This window comes from Schistocerca americana, chromosome 1 (assembly GCF_021461395.2).
Source record: "Schistocerca americana isolate TAMUIC-IGC-003095 chromosome 1, iqSchAmer2.1, whole genome shotgun sequence".
Taxonomy (NCBI): domain Eukaryota; kingdom Metazoa; phylum Arthropoda; class Insecta; order Orthoptera; family Acrididae; genus Schistocerca; species Schistocerca americana.
Window position 1 is genome coordinate 172,091,474 of NC_060119.1, and position 22,238 is coordinate 172,113,711.

General features: G+C 40.0%; 1 protein-coding gene across 1 annotated transcript in view; it reads left to right on the top strand.

Moving 5' to 3' along the window:
• The window catches only part of LOC124566579 (protein dopey-1 homolog), a 378,074-nt gene that overhangs the window by 232,789 nt on the left and 123,047 nt on the right, over positions 1 to 22,238 (top strand). Inside the window, exons 22-24 of the mRNA XM_047131121.1 lie at positions 2,143 to 2,302; positions 14,811 to 14,948; positions 20,476 to 20,709. Of these exons, the coding sequence (XP_046987077.1) occupies positions 2,143 to 2,302; positions 14,811 to 14,948; positions 20,476 to 20,709 (532 nt within the window). The remainder of the gene's footprint in view (positions 1 to 2,142; positions 2,303 to 14,810; positions 14,949 to 20,475; positions 20,710 to 22,238) is intronic.

Genomic DNA, 22,238 nt, shown 5'->3' on the forward strand with positions numbered 1-22,238 from the left:
GTCCCTGCATCCTCAAAAAGTACTGGTCTGGGCCGCCATTTCTTCCAAAGGAATCATTGGCCCATTTTTCAGATCCGAAACGATTACTGCATCATGCTATCTGGACATTCTTCGTGAATTTGTGGCGGTACAAACTGCCTTAGACGACACTGCGAACACCTCGTGGTTTATGCAAGATGGCGCCCGGCCACATCGCACGGCCGACGTCTTTAATTTCCTGAATGAATATTTCGATGATCGTGTGATTGCTTTGGGCTATCCGAAACATACAGGAGGCGGCGTGGATTGGCCTCCCTATTCGCCAGACATGAACCCCTGTGACTTCTTTCTGTGGGGACACTTGAAAGACCAGGTATACTGCCAGAATCCAGAAACAATTGAACAGCTGAAGCAGTACATCTCATCTGCATGTGAAGCCATTCTGCCAGACACGTTGTCAAAGGTTTCGGGTAATTTCATTCAGAGACTACGCCATATTATTGCTACGCATGGTGGATATGTGGAAAATATCGAACTATAGTGTTTCCCAGACCGCAGCGCCATCTGTTGTTGAAAATTGTAACTACTGTAATTTCGAAAGTTTGTCTGCCTGAAAATGTACTGTTGTCCCAAGCATATTGCAACAAACGGTGTATTTCTATCACTGCTCGTTTAGTTTTTATTGCCGTTTCAAATATACCGGTTATTTTTGAAACACCCTGTAGATGCAAAATGTGTCCCATACATCCCACCACCACTTGCTTCAGTCTGGTGACATGCATCTCCTATTCCATCAAAGACAGGGCTAGCTGTGAAAGCAGTCATGTGATCTATAAATTAAGCTGCAACTGCTGTTCTGCTTTCTACATAGGCATACAGCTATCAAACTGTCTGTCTGCATGAGTGACCACCAACAAACCATGGCCAAGAGACAACTGGGCCATCCAGTTGCTGAACATGCTGCCAACACACTGTGCTTCATAATGAGTAGTTCACAGTGTTCACTGTAAGCATCCTTCCTACCAACACCAGTGTTTCGGAATTACTCAGGTGGGAACTCGCCCTGCAATATAAACATCTGTAACCTCAACCTTTGGTAGTCTCTGCCCTCCACCTGTCTATCTCCCTCCCTGCTCCCACTCCATCACTAGTTTTTCCCACTTCTGTACCTCTCTCCTGTTCTGCTTCCCTTTATCCCCCGCAGTCAAACCACCTAACTGTACCTAGCAGCCTTACGCTGTCCCCAACACATTGCTGCACACTGCCACAAGCAGCACTATACCTCTTCCCCACCCCTACTCTGCTACCTTCCCCTTACCAGCCCCAGGCCTCCTCGTTAGCATACCACCCGCGTTAGATTCCTGCTCCCTCAGATGTAGTTGATGTCCACCAGCCAGCCACAGTGGTCATGTGTGTGTGACCTGTGATTGTGTGTTTCCTACTTCAGAAGGAGGTCTTTTGGCCAAATGTTAAAACAAATAATCTTTTCATTGCAACTGTTTGTAACTCAATTTCTCACACATATTAAATATATTTCACCTGCACTTGCAGCGAATTTCACTTGCAGTTTTGTTTTCTTACAGTTCAATGTTTATGATGTAGTGTCTCCTGTACTGTGTCTCACACAATGATATGATTTTGCAGGTGCATCCAGTGATACAAGTGAATACTGTCTGGAAATGTATTGCAGATAGAGCTAGTAGTAAAGAAATAATAAATCAAAATGTCATGCATAATGTGGCAGTTTTCACACATCTCAAAATTACTTATAAACTTTGTAGCAAGTCACTAAGTGCCCTCATTCTCAAACACTGGATAAGTAATTTTGGAGTTTGCGCATCATAAGCTATGCTCTTTTTCACCCTCACTTCCACCCCTCTGAGAGGTAGGTAGTTCTTACCTCCACAGTTGTTCTTTCCAGACAGCAATTTGGTTGAAATCAGTCCAGTGGTTTAGGAGATGTGGAACATAAATACGTGCATCCACATTTATAATATGTATGTATTAGATAGCAATCGCACTCATTAATGCCCCAATGAAATGAACTTCTTTCTGCATGTTGACTTCTACAGGGGTAATTCGTTTCAGTTTGCTAAAAACTAATCAGGCATAGGAAATGTACTTTTGATGTTTGCTAATAAAGCTACATTGTCTTCTTTGCAGGGAGCAGAAGTCTTGTGTGCTGGGCAGTCCTAGAATTGTCAAGCATCAGTTACTGGAATTTCTCAGTCCTATTTCTCTCCACCATGGCATAAACTTCATAGCAGCTATTGCCATTGCATGGCAGGAACGTAAACAAACTGGCCCTCAGACTGGACGAAAGGTTTGTTTCCGACGATTTTTAGTGTGTGTGTGTGTGTGTGTGTGTGTGTGAGAGAGAGAGAGAGAGAGAGAGAGAGAGAGAGAGAGAGAGAGAGAGACTGACTTACTTTAGCATATTTTCTTTTTCTGATTATTTATTTTATTGTAACCATTATTTTAAAGTGAAGACTGTATTACATTTTTTTCACCTTTTATGTATGCTTGAAGACTAAATAATGTTTGTATTTGTTATTGTGCCTTTGTGGGTCATCGAATAAAATTATGGATGAGAGGGTGGCAGGGAAGTGAGTGCATTGAACTAAGATTTTATGCTGTCAGTATTTTCACTTTGGCTTTTTGACTACACTCGTGTTGGAACTCATGTGTAAAGTGGAAGTTGAGGTTAAAATTTGCTTGAGGAAACACAAATACAGTGTAATATAGAAATTTGTTCAAGATTTCTTCTTCTATTGTCCTTTATCTTTGAGAAAGAGTTGTTGAATTTATTAAATAACTTTGATAACATTTTTGAACATAATTTTTAAACTGGAACATCAGGTCAGCCAGATGTTAATGACAACAAATAACTGGGACTACTTTTATAAATGATAATGTGTTACAACCAGTGACATGCCTTGACCATTCAGATAGCCAAAGCACTGAATATTATATTATCCGTATTGAAATAATTGGAACTAATATCAATTTATATTACTGTAAGCAAACTTTTATAGAAAACTTTCATAGGAAAAACTAGTTTGTGGCTTTAAATGCACCCTTCGCACTTTGGTTGGTTGCTATGCAGTGTCAACAAAACTGAAATTCCATTCTTCTATGCTTGAAAGCAAATTTTGTAAAACCTTCCTCAGAGAAGAATTTCTTCTTTCTGAGTTCTCTAAGTAGCATGCTTCAGTTGAAAAACATTCCTAGGTATGACAGTGACTCTCTTAACCAGTAAAATTTTGAGAGTAGTGTTTGATTGTCTTCAGCACTGAAAGTGACCTTTCTGCTGAAGCTGTACCTGCAGTAATTGTATACAGTACATCTACAGCTTTCCATTTCATAGCTGATGAAACAGTCGAACCTATGACTTGTATTAGATCATTTTTAATTTGATTAGAAAATCCATCAAACACCATAGATGTTTCTTTGTGCTCTGCTAAAAAAGAATCATACTCTGCAGTGTATTTCAACAATTCCAACTAATTTTCCTGCTTAATAGATTTTATATTTCCTCAAAAGGCCAAGTCTCAGTTTTCCAGAAGACACACTGCATTAATAAGCCTTTTTAAGGATTTTCCTATCCTGCTTTAGCTCTTGATGGTGTAGAGATAATTCATTTCTAAGTTGGTCATAAAGTGCAGTTGCTGTTCTGATCTGCCCAAAAACAGCTATAGCTACAGACAATCGTAAATGGTTAACAGTCAGTCCTTGCTTGGTTATCAACTCCACTAAATTTCTCAAATGCATGTACTCAGCATTTTGTCTAAGTACTATTTCTTTCCTTTCCAAGTTACAGATAATACGAGCAAAATCTCATATTTAGGCCATCCCTACTGGCTATCCAGTCACATTTGGTATACCTATTACACTAAAAATGTCAAGGGAATTTACTGATGTGGGGAAAGACACAGGTTAACCAAACAACTGCCGCCCAATAGTGCTCCTATGTCATCCGTATAAGCCATAAGAATGAATGATCCTAAATCGCGTAGCAAATATCATAGACCAAAAGCTAATTCCCGAAAAGGCTAGATTCAGACCCCAAAAATCTGTACAACTAAAATCAAATTTTGTCCCTTACAGAACACATAGCAGAAGGATATTTTTTTCTAAATAAAAATATTAGAAAAAAATAAATAACATAAATTAATAGGTTTAGCTGTAGTAAACTTAAGTTCCGCATATTACATAGTCGGTCATAGGATGCTCTTGAAAAAACTGTACAACACATTTAAAGACCATCAGTTCACAAAAGTTATTGAATGTCCACAACAAAACAGACAGATTTATGTAATGCTGGAGAGTGGGAAAATTCAACAAAGCAACATTCTTGCCCAGGACGGTGTCTGGGCACCCCTTTTATTTAATCTACACACAAATGATAACCAACACCTGACCATAATACCCATTTCTTCTGCGCTGATGATCTGGCTATTACCACACAAGGAAAGAGCTTTGAGGAAGTAGAAGGGAAATTGAAAACTCATTAAACATCATGCCTAAATATTACCTACAAAACCCCTCAAAGTCATAAATTAGTGCTTTCCACCATTGCTGAAAACAGGCAAATAGGAAGCTGAGTGTCATCTGGAATGATAGCAACCTGGAGCAAACAAACAAACGAACATACCTGGGTGTCATGCTAGACAGATCACTGACATACAAATATCATTGCCATAAGATCCGCCAAAAGGTTGCCACCAGGAACATCTTGAGAAAATTAATGATTAGTAAATAAGGATACAGCCAATTGTATTTATAATAATGTCCCAACACTTTGGTTTGCCTGACCGATATGTTCCAGATTCATACATGCCAAAAAACTCAATAAGTCCTAAATGCCGCATGACAGACCAATTATATTTAGAATAACTCCCCGAACACTTTGCTTTTCCACAGCATAACTACACACTGACATTCCCAAAAACATGGCTTTGCTGCTATTGAACACTACCTTTCCCAATGCTGACAAACTCCAAACTTAAAACCTCTGTCCTGGTCACCATGTCCAACTTATCCTCACAGTTACTTCTCCTTTGAAGGCACCACCTACAAACAAATCCATAGTGCAGCAATGGACCCCACATGTCCCCATCCTATGCTGACTTGTTCATGGGCAATTTAGAGGAATCCTTCCTAACCACCCAGAATCCCAAACCCCTCACCTGGTCCGGATTCATTGAAGACACCTTCATAATCTGGTTGAGGTTTAGGACACCCTATCCACACTCCTCCAGAACTTCAACACATTCTCCCAATTTGCTTCAGTTGGTCCTCCTCAACCCAACAAGCCACCTTCCTTGATGGTGTCCTCCACTTCAAAGATGGCTACATCAGTACCTCAGTCTATATCAAACCTACCAACCACCTCCACTTTGGCAGCTACCACCCATTCTATATCAAGAAGTCCCTTCCATTCAGGCTAGCCACCTGAGCTTGTCACACCTGCAGTGATGAACAGACCCAATCCAAATATACTACGGGTCTCACTGAGGCCTTCACAGACTGAAATTACCATCCTAACCTTCTAAAGAAACACATTTCTCGTGCCTTGTCTCCCCCAGCACCTAACACCTCCAACACACCCACCATCCAGCCACAAAGCAGCACTCCCCTTGTGATTCAGGACCACCCAGTACTGGAGCAACTAAATCACATTCTCTGCCAGGATTCTGATTACCTCTCATTGTGCGCTGAGATGAGGAATATATTACCCACTATCCCCTGCAACAAATCTGAATACAGGACCTTGTCCCATACATCCTCCCACCACTACCTGCTCCAACCTGGTCACAGGCATTTCCTATCCAATCAAAGCCAGAACTTCTTGGGAAAGCAGTCCGGTCTACAGACTAAGTTACAATGACTGTGCTGCTTTCTGTGTGAGCATGATGACTAACAAGGATTTTCGCAGATGTGAACTCTCCTTGCAATAAACCTTGCATTCCTGTAAACCCCCCCCCCCCCCCAAGGGCCTCAACCTTTGCTAGTCCTATTCCACCAGTGCATCCACTAGTCCTTTTCTATTTTTATTCTTCTCTGCTGCTGCCTCCCCTCCTGCACTCCTCTACCCCTTGCTCTCTTACCCCTCAACTGTACCTAGCAGCCACTACCCTGTCGCTACCATGTCCTTGCATGCTCCAGCAAACAGCACTGCCCGTTCCCTTACCCCACCACCTTCCTACACCCCCCCCCCCCCCCTCCCTGTGCCAAGCATCATTCCTAACCCACCATGTTCGCTAGATTGCTGCTCCCATCAGGCACAGTTGTTGTACACAGTACGGTTGCTGCAACCAGAGATAGTGGTCATATGTGTGTGTGAATTGTGGTTTGTGAAAGTGTATGTTTTCTACTTTGGAAGGCCTTTTGGCTGAAAGCTAAAATGAATATATTTGCTCTGTGCCTGTCTGTGACTTAGCTTCTCCTGTATAAGGTGGAGCAGCAGCAGTCTGTCCTTGTCATAGTATTGTGATATGTAGTTTATGTTTACTAGAGGACTGGCCTGTAAATGGCACTTTACAGAGGAGTGATTAGTGGAGAAAGATTAGGATCAAAGATAATGTGTGTATTTGAGGCAAAACACTAACACCCTTGTACCTTGAAGCTGATTAGTGGAAAATGTTGAATAATTTGTGAGCTGCTCTAAACTAATGAGAACACTAAATATGTTTTAAAAATAGCCTGTCTTCAAAATATTCCAGTTCAGTATACAATTGGAGGTATTCCTGTAGTTTTTCCCACTTTGTTTAATTGCTGAACGGGGGAGCCTATGTCTAAAGTGCATCAACCACAAATAAAATTGTTTTGCACCTATCCATTGTTGTTTCACAGTTGCAAGTTCATACCAATTCTTTCATTATTGCTTCAGCTAACACAGTGATTGATTGTGTTCTCATACATCGAATGTGCAGCAGTAATATAAATAAACAGCAGTCTAGGTAAGAAAAAAAATTACAAGCCATGCAAGTAAATGACCTAGATTATGAGTTAGTAACAGTCGCCTGTGAGATGATTAGTAATCGAATAAACTAGAATCTGATGCAGAGTAGATTGTTACCCAGGGATAGCTTCTGTGTGTGGCAACAGAGTGATGTAATGAAAGTTTATTTCACTATTGTTTACTTTAACAATGTTTCAGCTCATATTATGTGACTTTATAATTATTTAATCAAACTAAGATTAAACTGTGATTTTGCTCATAATGTTTACCTTGGTAACATAAAGTCAGCTGTTCTTTATAAGTGTCCAAAGTACATTGCGCACATGATTATGTTATGAAAAATGGCACACCCACTCAAGGGTTAAATACTGTGCCACCTAACATTGTCTTTTCCTTGTAGTATTTCTCAGTTTACTAGTACTTCAAGTTGTTCCTCATTGAAACTACCATTTCTATCAAAAATTTGTATCTTATGTTGCACTAATAAATCTTCTGCCACAATGTCACTTGTCTGAAACCTGCAAACTAAATACTGACTTTATTCTTAACTACTTTCATGATGTCATGGCTGAGGCAGCAGTGGCAATGATGTCCCATGTGGTTGGGTTGCAGTGGCATGATGTTTTCTTTCTGGACCAGGCCTTAAGACACATTTTCCAGAACATAATTTTTTAGTGTATATCATGTACCTAAGAAAGCTGGGAGTCATTGTGAATGGACTAGAGGATAAAAGTACTGTTACTAATTTCTTCCTTATGCCTACTATAAAGTGACAGTGTGTGAAATGCAGCTGTTGACCTAGATTTAATGTGTTAGGCTAAAGTACACTTTTGGTGCCATAGCTCTTGCATTGTGTGCTGATGTCAGCAATTTGTAGATATTGGTCATAGCCAATTGTTGGTTGGCAGTATATTGTAGCCAGTGCAAAACACTGATTTTATTGATTTATTTCAGCAAAAGATACAGATCAATTTAATTTGTTTTCAGTGTGGAGAGTACCAGAATAACTTACAGGGTGTGTCAAAAATGACCGGTATATTTGAAAAGGCAATAAAAACTAAACGAGCAGCGATAGAAATACACCGTTTGTTGCAATATGCTTGGGACAACAGTACATTTTCAGGCAGACAAACTTTCGAAATTACAGTAGTTACAATTTTCAACAACAGATGGCGCTGCGGTCTGGGAAACTCTATAGTTCGATATTTTCCACATATCCACCATGCATAGCAATAATATGGCGTAGTCTCTGAATGAAATTACCCGAAACCTTTGACAACGTGTCTGGCGGAATGGCTTCACATGCAGATGAGATGTACTGCTTCAGCTGTTCAATTGTTTCTGGATTCTGGCGGTACACCTGGTCTTTCAAGTGTCCCCACAGAAAGAAGTCACAGGGGTTCATGTCTGGCGAATAGGGAGGCCAATCCACGCCGCCTCCTGTATGTTTCGGATAGCCCAAAGCAATCACACGATCATCGAAATATTCATTCAGGAAATTAAAGACGTCGGCCGTGCGATGTGGCCGGGCACCATCTTGCATAAACCACGAGGTGTTCGCAGTGTCGTCTAAGGCAGTTTGTACCGCCACAAATTCACGAAGAATGTCCAGATAGCGTGATGCAGTAATCGTTTCGGATCTGAAAAATGGGCCAATGATTCCTTTGGAAGAAATGGCGGCCCAGACCAGTACTTTTTGAGGATGCAGGGACGAGGGGACTGCAACATGGGGCTTTTCGGTTCCCCATATGCGCCAGTTCCGTTTATTGACGAAGCCGTCCAGGTAAAAATAAGCTTCGTCAGTAAACCAAATGCTGCCCACATGCATATCGCCGTCATCAATCCTGTGCACTATATCATTAGCGAATGTCTCTCGTGCAGCAATGGTAGCGGCGCTGAGGGGTTGCCGCGTTTGAATTTTGTATGGATAGAGGTGTAAACTCTGGCGCATGAGACAATACGTGGACGTTGGCGTCATTTGGACTGTAGCTGCAACACGGTGAACGGAAACCCGAGGCCGCTGTTGGATCACCTGCTGCACTAGCTGCGCGTTGCCCTCTGTGGTTGCCGTACGCGGTCCCCTACCTTTCCAGCACGTTCATCCGTCACGTTCCCAGTCCGTTGAAATTTTTCAAACAGATCCTTTATGGTATCGCTTTTCGGTCCTTTGGTTACATTAAACCTCCGTTGAAAACTTCGTCTTGTTGCAACAACACTGTGTTCTAGGCGGTGGAATACCAACACCAGAAAAATCCTCTGTTCTAAGGAATAAACCATGTTATCTACAGCACACTTGCACGTTGTGAACAGCACACGCTTACAGCAGAAAGACGACGTACAGAATGGCGCACCCACAGACTGCGTTGTCTTCTATATCTTTCACATCACTTGCAGCATCATCTGTTGTTGAAAATTGTAACTACTTTAATTTCGAAAGTTTGTCCGCCTGAAAATGTACTGTTGTCCCAAGCATATTGCAACAAACGGTGTATTTCTATTGCTGCTCGTTTAGTTTTTATTGCCGTTTCAAATATACCGGTCATTTTTGAAACACCCTGTAACTATATATGTTATAATTAGTTAATATTTTTGTATTTCTTTGGAAAAAGACCATGAGATGTGGCGGCAGTGTTCCTGCCAGTTTTCGAATACATGCTGGTCTTTCAAAATCACCTCCGCAGCCTTCACCACTGCTGCTGCTGATTGATAATGCCTCCCACGAAGGTGTTTATTCATGTTGTTGTTGTTGTTTTGGTTGTTGTCATTGTCTTCAGTCCTGAGACTGGTTTGATGCAGCTCTCCATGCTACTCTATCCTGTGCAAGCTTCTTCATCTCCCAGTACTTACTGCAACCTGCATCCTTCTGAATCTGCTTAGTGTATTCATCTCTTGGTCTCCCTCTGCGATTTTTACCCACCACACTGCCCTCCAATGCTGAATTTGTGATCCCTTGATGCCTCAGAACATGTCCTACCAACCGGTCCCTTCTTCTAGTCAAGTTGTGCCACAAACTCCTCTTCTCCCCAATTCTATTCAATACCTCCTCATTAGTTATGTGATCTACCCATCTAATCTTCAGCATTCTTCTGTAGCCCCACATTTCGAAAACTTCTATTCTCTTCTTGTCTAAACCATTTATTGTCCATGTTTCACTTCCATACATGGCTACACTCCACACAAATACTTTCAGAAACGACTTCCTGACACTTAAATCAATACCCGATGTTAACAAATTTCTCTTCTTCAGAAATGCTTTCCTTTCCATTGCCAGTCTACATTTTATATCTTCTCTGCTTCGACCATCATGATTTATTTTGCTCCCCAAATAGCAAAACTCCTTTACTACTTTAAGTGTCTCATTTCCTGATCTAATTCCCTCAGCATCACCCAACTTTATTCGACTACATTCCATTATCCTCGTTTTGCTTTTGTTGATGTTCATCTTACATCCTCCTTTCATGACACTGTCCATTCCATTCAACCGCTCTTCCAAGTCCTTTGCTCTCTCTGACAGAATTACAATGTCATCGGCGAACCTCAAAGTTTTTATTTCTTCTCCATGGATTTTAATACCTACTCCACATTTTTCTTTTGTTTCCTTTACTGCTTGCTCAATATACAGATTGAATAACATCGGGGATAGGCTACAACCCTGTCTCACTCCCTTCCCAACCGCTGCTTTCCTTTCATGCCCCTTGACTCTTATAACTGCCATCTGGTTTCTGTACAAATTGTAAATAGCCTTTCGCTCCCTGTATTTTACCCCTGGCATCTTAAGAATTTGAAAGAGAGTATTCCAGTCAACATTGTCAAAAGCTTTCTCTAAGTTTACAAATGCTAAAAACATAGGTTTGCCTTTCCTAAATCTATTTTCTAAGATAAGTCGTAGGGTCAGTATTGCCTCACGTGTTCCATCATTTCTGCGGAATCCAAACTGATCTTCCCCGAGGTCGGCTGCTACCAGTTTTTCCATTCGTCTGTAAAGAATTCGCGTTAGTATTTTGCAGCAGTGGCTTATTAAACTGATAGTTTGGTAATTTTCACATCTGTCAACACCTGCTTTCTTTGGGATTGGAATTATTATATTCTTCTTGAAGTCTGAGGGTATTTCACCTGTCTCATACATCTTGCTCACCAGATGGTAGAGTTTTGTCAGGACTGGCTCTCCCAAGGCCGTCAGTAGTTCCAATGGAATGTTGTCTACTCCCGGGGCCTTGTTTAGACTCAGGTCTTTCAGTGCTCTGTCAAACTCTTCACACAGTATCTTATCTCCCATTTTATCCTCATCTACATCCTCTTCAATTTCCATAATATTGTCCTCAAGTACATCACCCTTGTATAGACTGTCTATATACTCCTTCCACCTTTCTGCTTTCCCTTCTTTGCTTAGAACTGGGTTTCCATCTGAGCTCTTGATATTCATACAAGTGGCTCTCTTTTCTCCAAAGGTTTCTTTAATTTTTCTGTAGGCAGTATCTATCTTACCCTTAGTGAGATAAACCTCTACATCCTTATATTTGTCCTGTAGCCATCCCTGCGTAGCCATTTTGCACTTCCTGTCAATCTCATTTTTGAGACGTTTGTATTCCTTTTTGCCTGCTTCATTTACTGTGTTTTTATATTTTCTCCTTTCATCAATTAAATTCAATATTTCTTGTGTTACCCAAGGATTTCTACTAGCCCTTGTCTTTTTACCTACTTGATCCTCTGCAGCCTCTTCATGTTAGGGAATAGAAAAAAGTCACACCCGGGGCTAAATCCAGGTGAGGGATGCACTTCACGTTGATTTTTGCAAGATATTCAGCAACAACATTGTCAATATGTGGTTGCGCATTATCGTGATGCTGCATCTAGCCTGCCTCACGGAAATGTGGTCTTTTGCGTCTGATATGGAATTACAATCTTTTCAGGGCGTATCTGTAGTATTGTCCAGTTACTGATGTATGAGTAGGTACAACATGCTGAAAACCATTCCATGAATATCAAAGAATGAAATGACCATAACTTTCCCAGCAGAAGCAACCACTTTTGCTTTTTGGGGGGTTGGTGATGAAGGAGACTTCCACACTGAGCTTTGCTGTTTGCTCTCAGGATCAAAATGATGTAGCCAAGTTTCACAGCAGTGATTACATTTGAAAGAAACTCCGGATCTTCCTCTAGCATCAACTTTAACTACATGCAGACCTGTACACAAATGTCCTTTTGTTTGAGAATCAACAGCCTTGGAACCCATCACACACAAACATGTGTCGTATAATTTTTCTATCACTAATGTGTGGGTGGCACCCTGTGAAATGAAATGTTCAGTATTTCAGAAAGTGATCGTAAGGTAATTCGTTGATACTCTCTCACAATGAGAGCAGCAGTGTTGATGTTTTCTTCCTTAGAGCAGCTACTGGAGCACCAGGTCTACCTTCCTTTGTAATTGAGTCTCTCTTCTCTTTAAACATTTTAAACCACCTTCAAGCTGTGCTGTAGGGAAGAACAGACTCTTTATAGGCCTCCTACAACATTGTATAGGCCTCAGCTGAAGATTTGTTGAGACGAAAGCAGAATTTCAAAGCTGCATACTGCTCCTCACATGTTATCTCCATTGCATCGGTAGGCAATACTGAACATGTCTGACCTTGCCTGCCTCTCACAGGTGGGAACCAGGAGTCCCAACAATGAAACTACTACGGCATGTTTGTTGCACATTAAGCTAACAGAATATCATAAGATTAAATTTTAGTGCAAGAAATTATGGCCATAAAAAAAATTATGATTATTCTTTATTGAACAGCCCTCGTAGGTCAAGGCCTAGGTTAGGCTGGAACATGACAATTTGCTTGTGAGTTGGCAGAACCAACGAGTCTCAACACAAAAATACAATTTTTGTAATAAATAGATGTGTATCCTCAGACGAGAATGTGCAGCAGGCAGTTACGGATTTCTTCATACAGCACGACAAGGTGTTTTATCAAACAACTGCCATCAACCTGGTATGTCAGAAGGATGATTGCCTCAGTGCTCACTGAAACTGTGTGTTATTGGCATACCAATTCTGGGCTGTACGGCCTCTGAAGAGAAATTTTTGATCACTCCTTATAAGTTTGAAGTCAGATAACAAATGAAAAAAAGAAATATTTTTTGTTTGATATAATTACAAATCAACAGTTTACAGGTTTTACTTGTACTGTGAAACCTTGTTTCTTGCCAAATTTCGTGATTCTAGGTCTGTGGGAAGTACACTATAGCTTTTGGTGGGTGATTTTGCGACTATCATAATATGTCACATAAATGGCCATTACTTCTGATTCTATTTATTTAGAAGCGTAAGTAGTTTTTTCCACTGCTAAGGGACCATAGACTTAAAGTATGTGGCATAAATTTAAACTTGATATGTGTACCCGTTTCTGAAAAAAGGATGTTCTTAACAGTTGGTCAGACTGATAGATTTCCCTACAAGGGTTCAGTATTTACTGATGAAAGTACAAAACTCTAAAAATTACATACAATATGTTATTATGCAGAAAATTTTTGCTGAATGTTGAGCAAAAAATGTTTAAGAAACGTACTTTACTCTCATTATTGTGAGGTGGCATAAGTTTTTGTAGCAATTTTCCAACTAGCAGAAATTGTATCAAACAGAAACTGAAAATCATAAAGGCCATGTAAAAAACACTACACAAAACCTGTGCAAATCTGATTGCAAAGTTCTAGATAATACCATAATTATAAGCAAGGCTTGATGATTGCTTTGTTGAGTGGAAATGCAGTCGTCTGCTTCTTTCACTCCTAATGTAAGAATGTTTTCAGTTTTGGTAGTAGGTGGATTGTGAGAGGGCTTTTTTTATTATTTATTTATTTTTCATTAAAAAACACGACCATTGTGCCCAGAATTCACTTTAATTTTTCTGACACAAAGGGATGTAAATTTTCAGTAAACTGTGCTGCACAGTTCAGTGTACCCAAAGAAAGGCATGACAAAACCACCAGAAGCTGCCGTAGTGTGTATTAATATTTTTGACAGCTAGTTTTGGTCAATCGACCATTTTCAAGTCATGAATATCATCACAACATGTTAAAGGACGGTTCCTTTATGTTAGGCACATAATTATTATCTGTTGCAGCATTGTTACTTATATTACATATGCTGCAACTAATAATAATTGTATGCCTGGCATCAAGCAATCCTCCTTTAACCTGATGTATTGATATTCATGATATGGAGGTGGTTGATTGACTGGAACTGATTGTCAATATGTGAACAGTCATTACAGCACCTTTTTGTGGTTTTGTGATGCCATTCTTCAAGAATGTAAATTTGTTTGTTTTCTTTGTGCATAGCACCCATTTATGCAGATGTTTGCACAACCTGAATAAATATCATGAAAGTCATATGCTCTCATGTGATACTGGGGATGAGAAACAATACACCCCGCATGTTTCAGGCAGAATTTGGTGTACAACAAGGTATTATTTTTATTTTTTTTTATTTTTTTTATTTTATTTTATATACATATTTTTTGGCCACTAATAATTGACTCTGATTTTGTGCTCATCTCATGTGGAAAATCCACTCTCCTTGGACAGAATATAGAATAATTATCCCCTCCTTTTTCAGATTTATTTCAGCAACTCACTGTAAGATAAAGAGACTTTTTGGCTAAAAGTGCTTCTGAAAAAACATTTACACGTAGCCCTGCACTTCACGTAGTTGAAATATACTGATGCGTGAAAAGAATTCCTCGTAGTTTTATTGATTTGTTATCTTAAAGCTAATCCAGTTTTTTTAAATATACTTGAATGTCCTTGTATTGACACACAGGTGTAAGAAGTTGTGATGTGCTTTCTGATTCTGAGTAGACCTCTTCCATCCTTTAAGGCTGTTCCAGTGGCAACCCAAAGCCAGCAAGTGCTGGTGTATCTAATATCAGCGATACGTGTTATGCCTATGGATACATTGGTGCAGACTGTACACCAGGTAGTGAAGCAGCCCCCACCCATTGAAGGATTTAAGAAGGTGAGATCATATTTAGGTGTGTGTAATGATGTCAGAAAGTAAATGTTCTAAGTGTTCTGATAACATACAGACATGAAAGCATATTCTATAAACAGCCCATGTTTTATAATATATGTGACATGTCTTGAAATTCTAGCTATTGTTTCTGTACATGGCACAGATTGACTGTTATCATTATCATTATTATTATAGGACTTCCATTGCTTCCTCAGTGCAATTAACAAATTAATTCTGTGTGCTGTGACATTCCTTTTATTGTTTCTCTACATAACTGTTTTTACTATTAAGACAGCAAGATAGGAACTGTAAACAGGATGGGGAAATTGCACGCAGCTTGACATTATCGAAATTTTATGTGTTGTATGTTGGTGATGTGGGGTGGGGGGAGGGGGGGGGGGGCAAGTGTGTGGTTCAAATAAAAATAGATAAACAGGAATTCCGTGCATCATAAAATTATTTCTTGTGGTTGGTTTGTATAGTTTGGAGCTAATCTAAAATTGGCTAAGGTGTGTAAAGAATCTTGTCCACCAAGAATTAAAATATGGATTTCAACTTTTATGTGGGTTTTACAGTTAGGTTATTAGATTTGAGTATATGAGAGCTGACTAATGGTTTGTAACCAGTGAAAACAGTGGTATACTATTGACACACAGTTATGAATTTCAAGTTTTGCATCAAAAGACAGTCATGGAGACTGAAATTGGTGCTGAATAAAGTTACTTGATTCAGCAACTGAAGGTGTTATTCACAATGTCTTTCCTATAAAGTATATGTTGTCCTGGGAATTTGCAGGTTTTGAGGCAATAAGAGCTGTACTGTGAATTGAGAATTAAAGATTGAAGCATGATTCTGTGTAGATTCACACCCATATTGCTTACAGACCAGTGCTGAAACTGCCACCACACCAAGGAATCAACATAATTTCCAATGAAAAGTATGACAACTAAGAAAGCCCAAGATACGTACAGAGTACTAAAGTAACAGTATTTTCTGTAATGCTTGGCAATCTACAATAGATTCACAGCCAAAGATTGCTAGAAATTTGTTAGAATTCTGTAATGAATAAAATACCTGTACCCATCCCCCCACCCGTGTTTGCGGGTGGCAGAAGCATTTTAGTTCTTATGCATTTATTTTGTGTCTCAGTTTTTAGAAAGCACACTAAATACATTCTCTGGAAATGAATTTCTTCATTGATGTAGATGGATTAGCCACTTTCACTCTTTCCTTTTTATTTGTTGTACTTTTTATTTCTTTGATTAGTATCAGGTGAAACTTGCCAATAGTAATTTCACAAAGGACTACTGTGTTGAGTGAGTAGGTGTCCAATACATCTTGATTCAATGTGAAAAACAATGCTCTGCCTCTTACTTGTGAGAACTGGAATTTTTACCAAATGAGATCCAAGTTCCATTACCTTTACGGACACTAATTAACTGTTCCTTTTTTATGTACAGGTTTTGTCTAACGAAACCACATCTCCTGGCAGTCCAAACTGATACCTATGAATGTTTACCAAGTCAGCCTCAGTCAACACTATTTGTATCGTAGTATTTCATTGCTGGACATTAAAAATGGCAATACCACGAAGGTGGCATACAACAAATGTTAAATATGCATGAAGTGTCCTAGATACTTGGATATGCAAATGATAAACATTTCAGTGCAGCTTCACAAAGTAGATATCAGTAATGCATTCTACATCTTTTACATAGCACTTTTCTCAATTAAAAATCATGGAAGAATGATTATTGATACTCAGTTATTGAAAGCAGTTGCCTGAGCTGATAGAGATTGGGAGGGGATAGGGAAGGCGCAAAGATGGGGTAACAGAAACAGGCAGGTTTTTGGACAGATGACTCAGTGGCTGCGCAGCAGGAACAAAAGAGTGTACAGAGAGTAGATCAAAAAGAGATGCAGGAAGAGCAAAGGAGAAAAAAAGAGAGAAAGGTAAAGATGAAGAGGCAGAATGAAATGAAATGGAAGGGAAGAAAGAAGGCAGAGGGGTTGAAAAGAGAGGGAGGGGAGAGAGAGAGAGAGAGAGAGAGAGAGAGAGAGAGAGAGAGAGAGAGAGAGAGAGATTGAGAGAGAGTGTATTTGGGGGGGGGGGGGGGGGGGAATTGCCTGTCATCTCATCCATAAATAAATCTCTTGTGACATATCCCCCCTGCTGCAAGTAATCTATTAAGCAGCCACCGACAAGCACTCATCTTATAACCCAATATCACCATGGCCTTGAGAAGCTCAACCACATCCTCCACCAAGGCTTTACTACCTCTCGTCATACCCCGAGATAGGGGACATTCTACCAAAAATCTTGGCCACATCCCCCAAAGTAGTGTTCTGTCACCGACCCAACCTACAGAATATCCTTTTCCATCTCTTTTCCAATCCTGCTGAAAATCTTGCACCCCATGGGTCATTGCCTTGAGGTTATCCTAGGTGTAAGACCTGTCCCTTACACCCATCCACCACCTCCTACTGCATTCCAGTCACTGGAATATCTACCCAATAAGAAGCAGGCCCACATGTGAAAGCAGAATTGTTATATACGGTGGTGATTTGAAAAGTTCTCAGAACGGAATGGGAAAAAAGTACTTACATCAGTGAATCTTTTTTGTTTTTCAATGTAGTCTCCTTGTAGATTAATGCACTTGGTCCAGTGGTGTTCCAGTGTCTTGATCCCATCTTGAAAATGAGTTTCCTCCAGGCTTGCAAAATAGTTGTCAACTCTGGCAATCAATTTTTCGTTTGAAGTGAATCTTCATCTACCGAGAAAAATTTTCAGTTTTGGGAAGAGATGGAAGCCTGACAAAGCCAAATCTGGTGAATAAGGCAGGTGTGGCAACAATTCAAACTTTAGTTAGTGTAATTTTCCCATGGCGATGGCCCATGTGTGTGGGTGCGCGTCAAGAGTCGTGGCTCCCCTCTTGCAGATAATTTTTTCATTTCTAATTCTTCAGTTGAAATGTGAAATACCCTTTCAGATGACATCTGGCAAGCGTGAGCAATTTCACGCACTTTCAGTCGGCGGTCCTCCATGACCGTTTTGTGCACTTCTGCAATGATTTCTGGAGTAGTGACACATCTTGGCCGACCACTATGCGGTTCATCATCTAAGCTCTCCCGACCAAATTTAAATTCATTTGTCCTCTTGGCAACAGTTGAATATGAAGGAAGAGAGTCCCCCAGCATATTCTGGAAATCAGCATGAATGACCTTTGCTTTCATACATGTCTTTACGAAGTACTTGATCACTGCTTGAATCTCGATTTTTTTTTTTTTTTTTTCCCCCCATCTTCGCAAATCACTGCATGGGAACAACAATGAGCCACGTCACCACCACAGCTCTCTTCCAAGAGCAGTGACGTGGCGCGTGTTTGCAGGAAACAGTCCAATGAATATCACATGAACAACTCGTTGCGCTAGCGCTGACCTCTCGTGGTGATTCTGAGAACTTTTCAAACCACCCTCATATCATTCTGTGTTAACATGACAAGTAACAAATTGTCTGCTTGCGTGAATGGCCACTCCCAAACTGTCCAAACTGCAAATTTGACCATCCAGTTGCTGAACATGTATGACATTCTGTGTTAACATGACAAGTAACAGATTGTCTGCTCGCATGAAACTGTCCAAACCGCAAATTTGGCCATCCAGTTGCTGAACATGCTGCATGCTGCAACACAACTGACTTCATTTGGTTACTCTATGCAGATGGGAATTGTCTCTCCAGTAAATCCCGCACTCTCTCAATCCCACTGGCCTAAACCTCCATGAACGTGTTCCCACTGCCTTATCTAATTTTTCCCTACTTCTTCTGTTCAGACTACTCCTCCTCCATCCAGATCGTGCTCTGCCTTCTCTCACCACTCTTCTCCCCTCCCCCTCCCCCTCCCTCAATGTGAGCATTCCCTCTCACGCTCCTTCTCCCCTCCACCTCCTTCTGCCTTTTCAACCCTTTTCCCTTCTTTCTCCTCTCCCTCTCTGTCTTTTCATCTGTTTCCCACCTCCATTTTCCCCTCCCTCCTACTCCCCCCCCCCCCCCTCCTATTGCTCTTCCTGCATCTCTTTTTGCTCTACCCTCTGTAGTATTTTCATCTTGTGCAGCTGCAGAGTCATCTGTCCAGAGACCTGCCTCTTTCCCACTACTCCTTCCCTGCATCCTTCCCTATCTGCTTCCCACCACTATCTGCGGAGGCATCTGCTTTCCGTAATCAAATATCGATAATCAGTCTCTGCAGTGACCACAGGAGTGTGGATTTGGGTGTATATGTGTGTTAATGTGTGTACCTGTTTTAGAAAAAGAGCTATTGCTCAAAAGCTAGTGCAAATGCTGTTATGTGTTTCTGTGGTCCATGCATTGATCTGTTATCGGTGAGAGGTCACCTTTCCTTTACTTTTCATCCTGTCACATTGGAATATTAGTAAATTTTGAGCGGATTATTGTGCCTTGTGTAAAAAGGAGAAATATCTACTAACAAGTATTGTAATTTGCAAGTATCAAGGCTATGGCTTCTTGGACTTTCAGCACCATTGTTGTGGCTTGCCTTGATGTGGCAGCAGAGATAGCGATGTACCTAATAACCGAATTGGAAACAGGAATGGCATTTTGTCATCTTTTCAGCTGAGTCCCAGTTCTATGTATAGCATCACAGTGGACATATCCATGTGTGGAGGAGTCCCATATTGCATTTGTCATCATCATATGGACCGATCACGTTGTATGGTGATACTGGTTAGTCTAGTTCATATAGGTGATACTTTGGACACCAGGCTTGGATTCCTGGCATCTTAAAGCTGGTGGCTGTGACCAGTCTTTGATAGTGTTATCTTTCATCACTTGTTATCCTTTCTGATGTTGCAATTTTAATGCCTACTAGTGTATAAAGGGATGGCTAAGCATGATTCTGGAACTGTTTGACAAATTACGCGTTGCTGCCTGAAGTCAGAGAGGTAATCTTGCTGGGTCAACTCGTATCATATGCATCGATTCTACTCGTATTGCTTCTTGCTATTAGTAGCTGACCTTCCCTTGTAAAATTAAGGGGCTTCATTTGACAGAGCACAGGAGTACAGGCAGACTAGTCCTAGAAGAGCAGAAACCACTGTCATCATAAAATCGTAAATGAAGCAATAATGTAGTACATATGCCCCAGAAAATTTGTTGAGATTTGTGTGGACCTAAGAACAATGAAGAAAAATGTTAGAAGCTGAGGTGCTTAATTCCATATCTAACAGATGGTCAACTAGAGTGTCTAATATTGTATATACTTTGTTACTAGTTAGTTGTCTTGAAAATTGGCAGATTTTAAAACTAATTTGTACATTTTATTTATGTGCATGTGAACTATCACTAAATATAGACAAAAATACAAAAATAAGACATAAATTTTACAATGATGGGCTCTTTTTTTTAAAATGATGTGTATGTAATTGTGATTGTGTAAGAAAATAATGGACGGGAAAAAATAAGTGTATATACTCTATTTCAAAGTACTTTACATACATTTTTCTCTTATTATAGGAGGCTTGTATAGAAGTTAGTGTTCTGGAGTTGTTTTACTGCTATATGCAAACAACTTCTGGTTCTCAACTCACTGAGAGCTGGAGTTCTTTAATAGGACTTCTGCGTGATGGCTTGACACTCTCACCACCAGCTCAGTTCTTGATGCTTGCTATACTGAACGAGTTTGTGCAGAAGACACCTCCACTTTCAGAGAAAAAAGAGCTTAGGGATTTGCAAGACATCACAGCAAAGGTTTGTCATTTATTAGTAGTATGAATTGAATTTCTCTATGTGATTTCAGTAGAATACTTGTATTTCTTTTCATATTCTAGAAATGCGGTTAAAGTAGTGGTTGGAATATAGAAAAGAATCATACAATTCATATTATTGAGGAAAAAGACCTTGTTTCATAAAGCACCTAGCATCCAGCACACATTGGTCTATCAATTACTCATACGATTTTGAATCCATCCCTGTTGATTTTTGGACATTTTTGTTCAAATTCTAAGTTGATTTCTGAATGAATCGTAAGTATATTTTTGAATGCGTGCATCGTCTACATGATGTCTCTGCCAGGAGAATCCCCATTGCATCTAGAAATAAACTTTCCTGCATACAAAAGGGGGCGAGCCTATACAAGCTGAGTGAATAAATCCGAAAGGGCGAATGACAGTCTCTGTTTATGTGGTTGACTGGGTTTGCAAATGATCAGCGTTGTTATAATTATTAGCAAATTCCATTGATTCAGATTGCCAGAGCAGAAATAAACGACTAACAGGAATAAAAGGCAACAAAGATTACGAATTGTCTTCTCCGTGTATCCAAGAAAATGAATTTTTGACAGAAAATTTTTGGCCATACGGCTACACTACTAAGGGCCAGTTATACAGTCCCCAGCTAGCAGCCACTACTGTTCTATTCTGGGAGTAGTGCGGAAAATGCGTTGTACAAACATGTAATAACACCTAACTGGAGAATAATGGCGGGATAACTAAACTAGTGATTCTGGCAGAGGTAGTGAAGTTAATCGGCGAACAAATTCTGACAGTGGCAGGAATAGCTACAGAATTGGTGATGACGAGATTGTTTGTTAGAACAAGGAGGGAGAAGAAACGGGGACATCACACAAATTGTAGAAGAATAAGTCAGTTCCAAACTTATATAAATATTTCGTAATATTACTTTTTGATCTCTTGCTTGAGAAACTGGTGTGCATTAATTAAATGTGAAACTGTTTCCTAACATAAAGCCTTTTGCTTATAGTAGGTCTAATAGACATTTGATATTGGTACTTCGTGAATTATATTCTGTCATGTTATAAAAATGACCATTTATGCCAAAACAGTCGCGTTTATTTGGTGTGTGTAACAATTGCTTCAATATTACGCTGGCCTATTTCGTTTTATCTTTTCAGACAGTGACAAAATAGACTTAATCAGATCGAGAAACCACACCAGTCTTCGGTACTATTTGTATTACAAATACTAACAAAGAGATAGAGGGGCTGGCCAGTACTTACCTCAGCTCAGTACAGCCGATAGATACACATAAAACAGAACTGAAAATTTACGTTCCTAGCTTTCGGAACAAATGTTCCTTCATCGGGGAGGAGAGAGGGGAACAGCTTTTCTAGTATTTGACTACGACATTTCATTTTTTCATATAGCAAAACATTGACGAACTTTGACGAGGTAGTAGATTCTTTCCCAGAAAGGAAAGTACGCCATATAAAGCTGTGGCAAGATCAGAGAGAAAAAAAGCTAGGACTTAACGATTGAAAA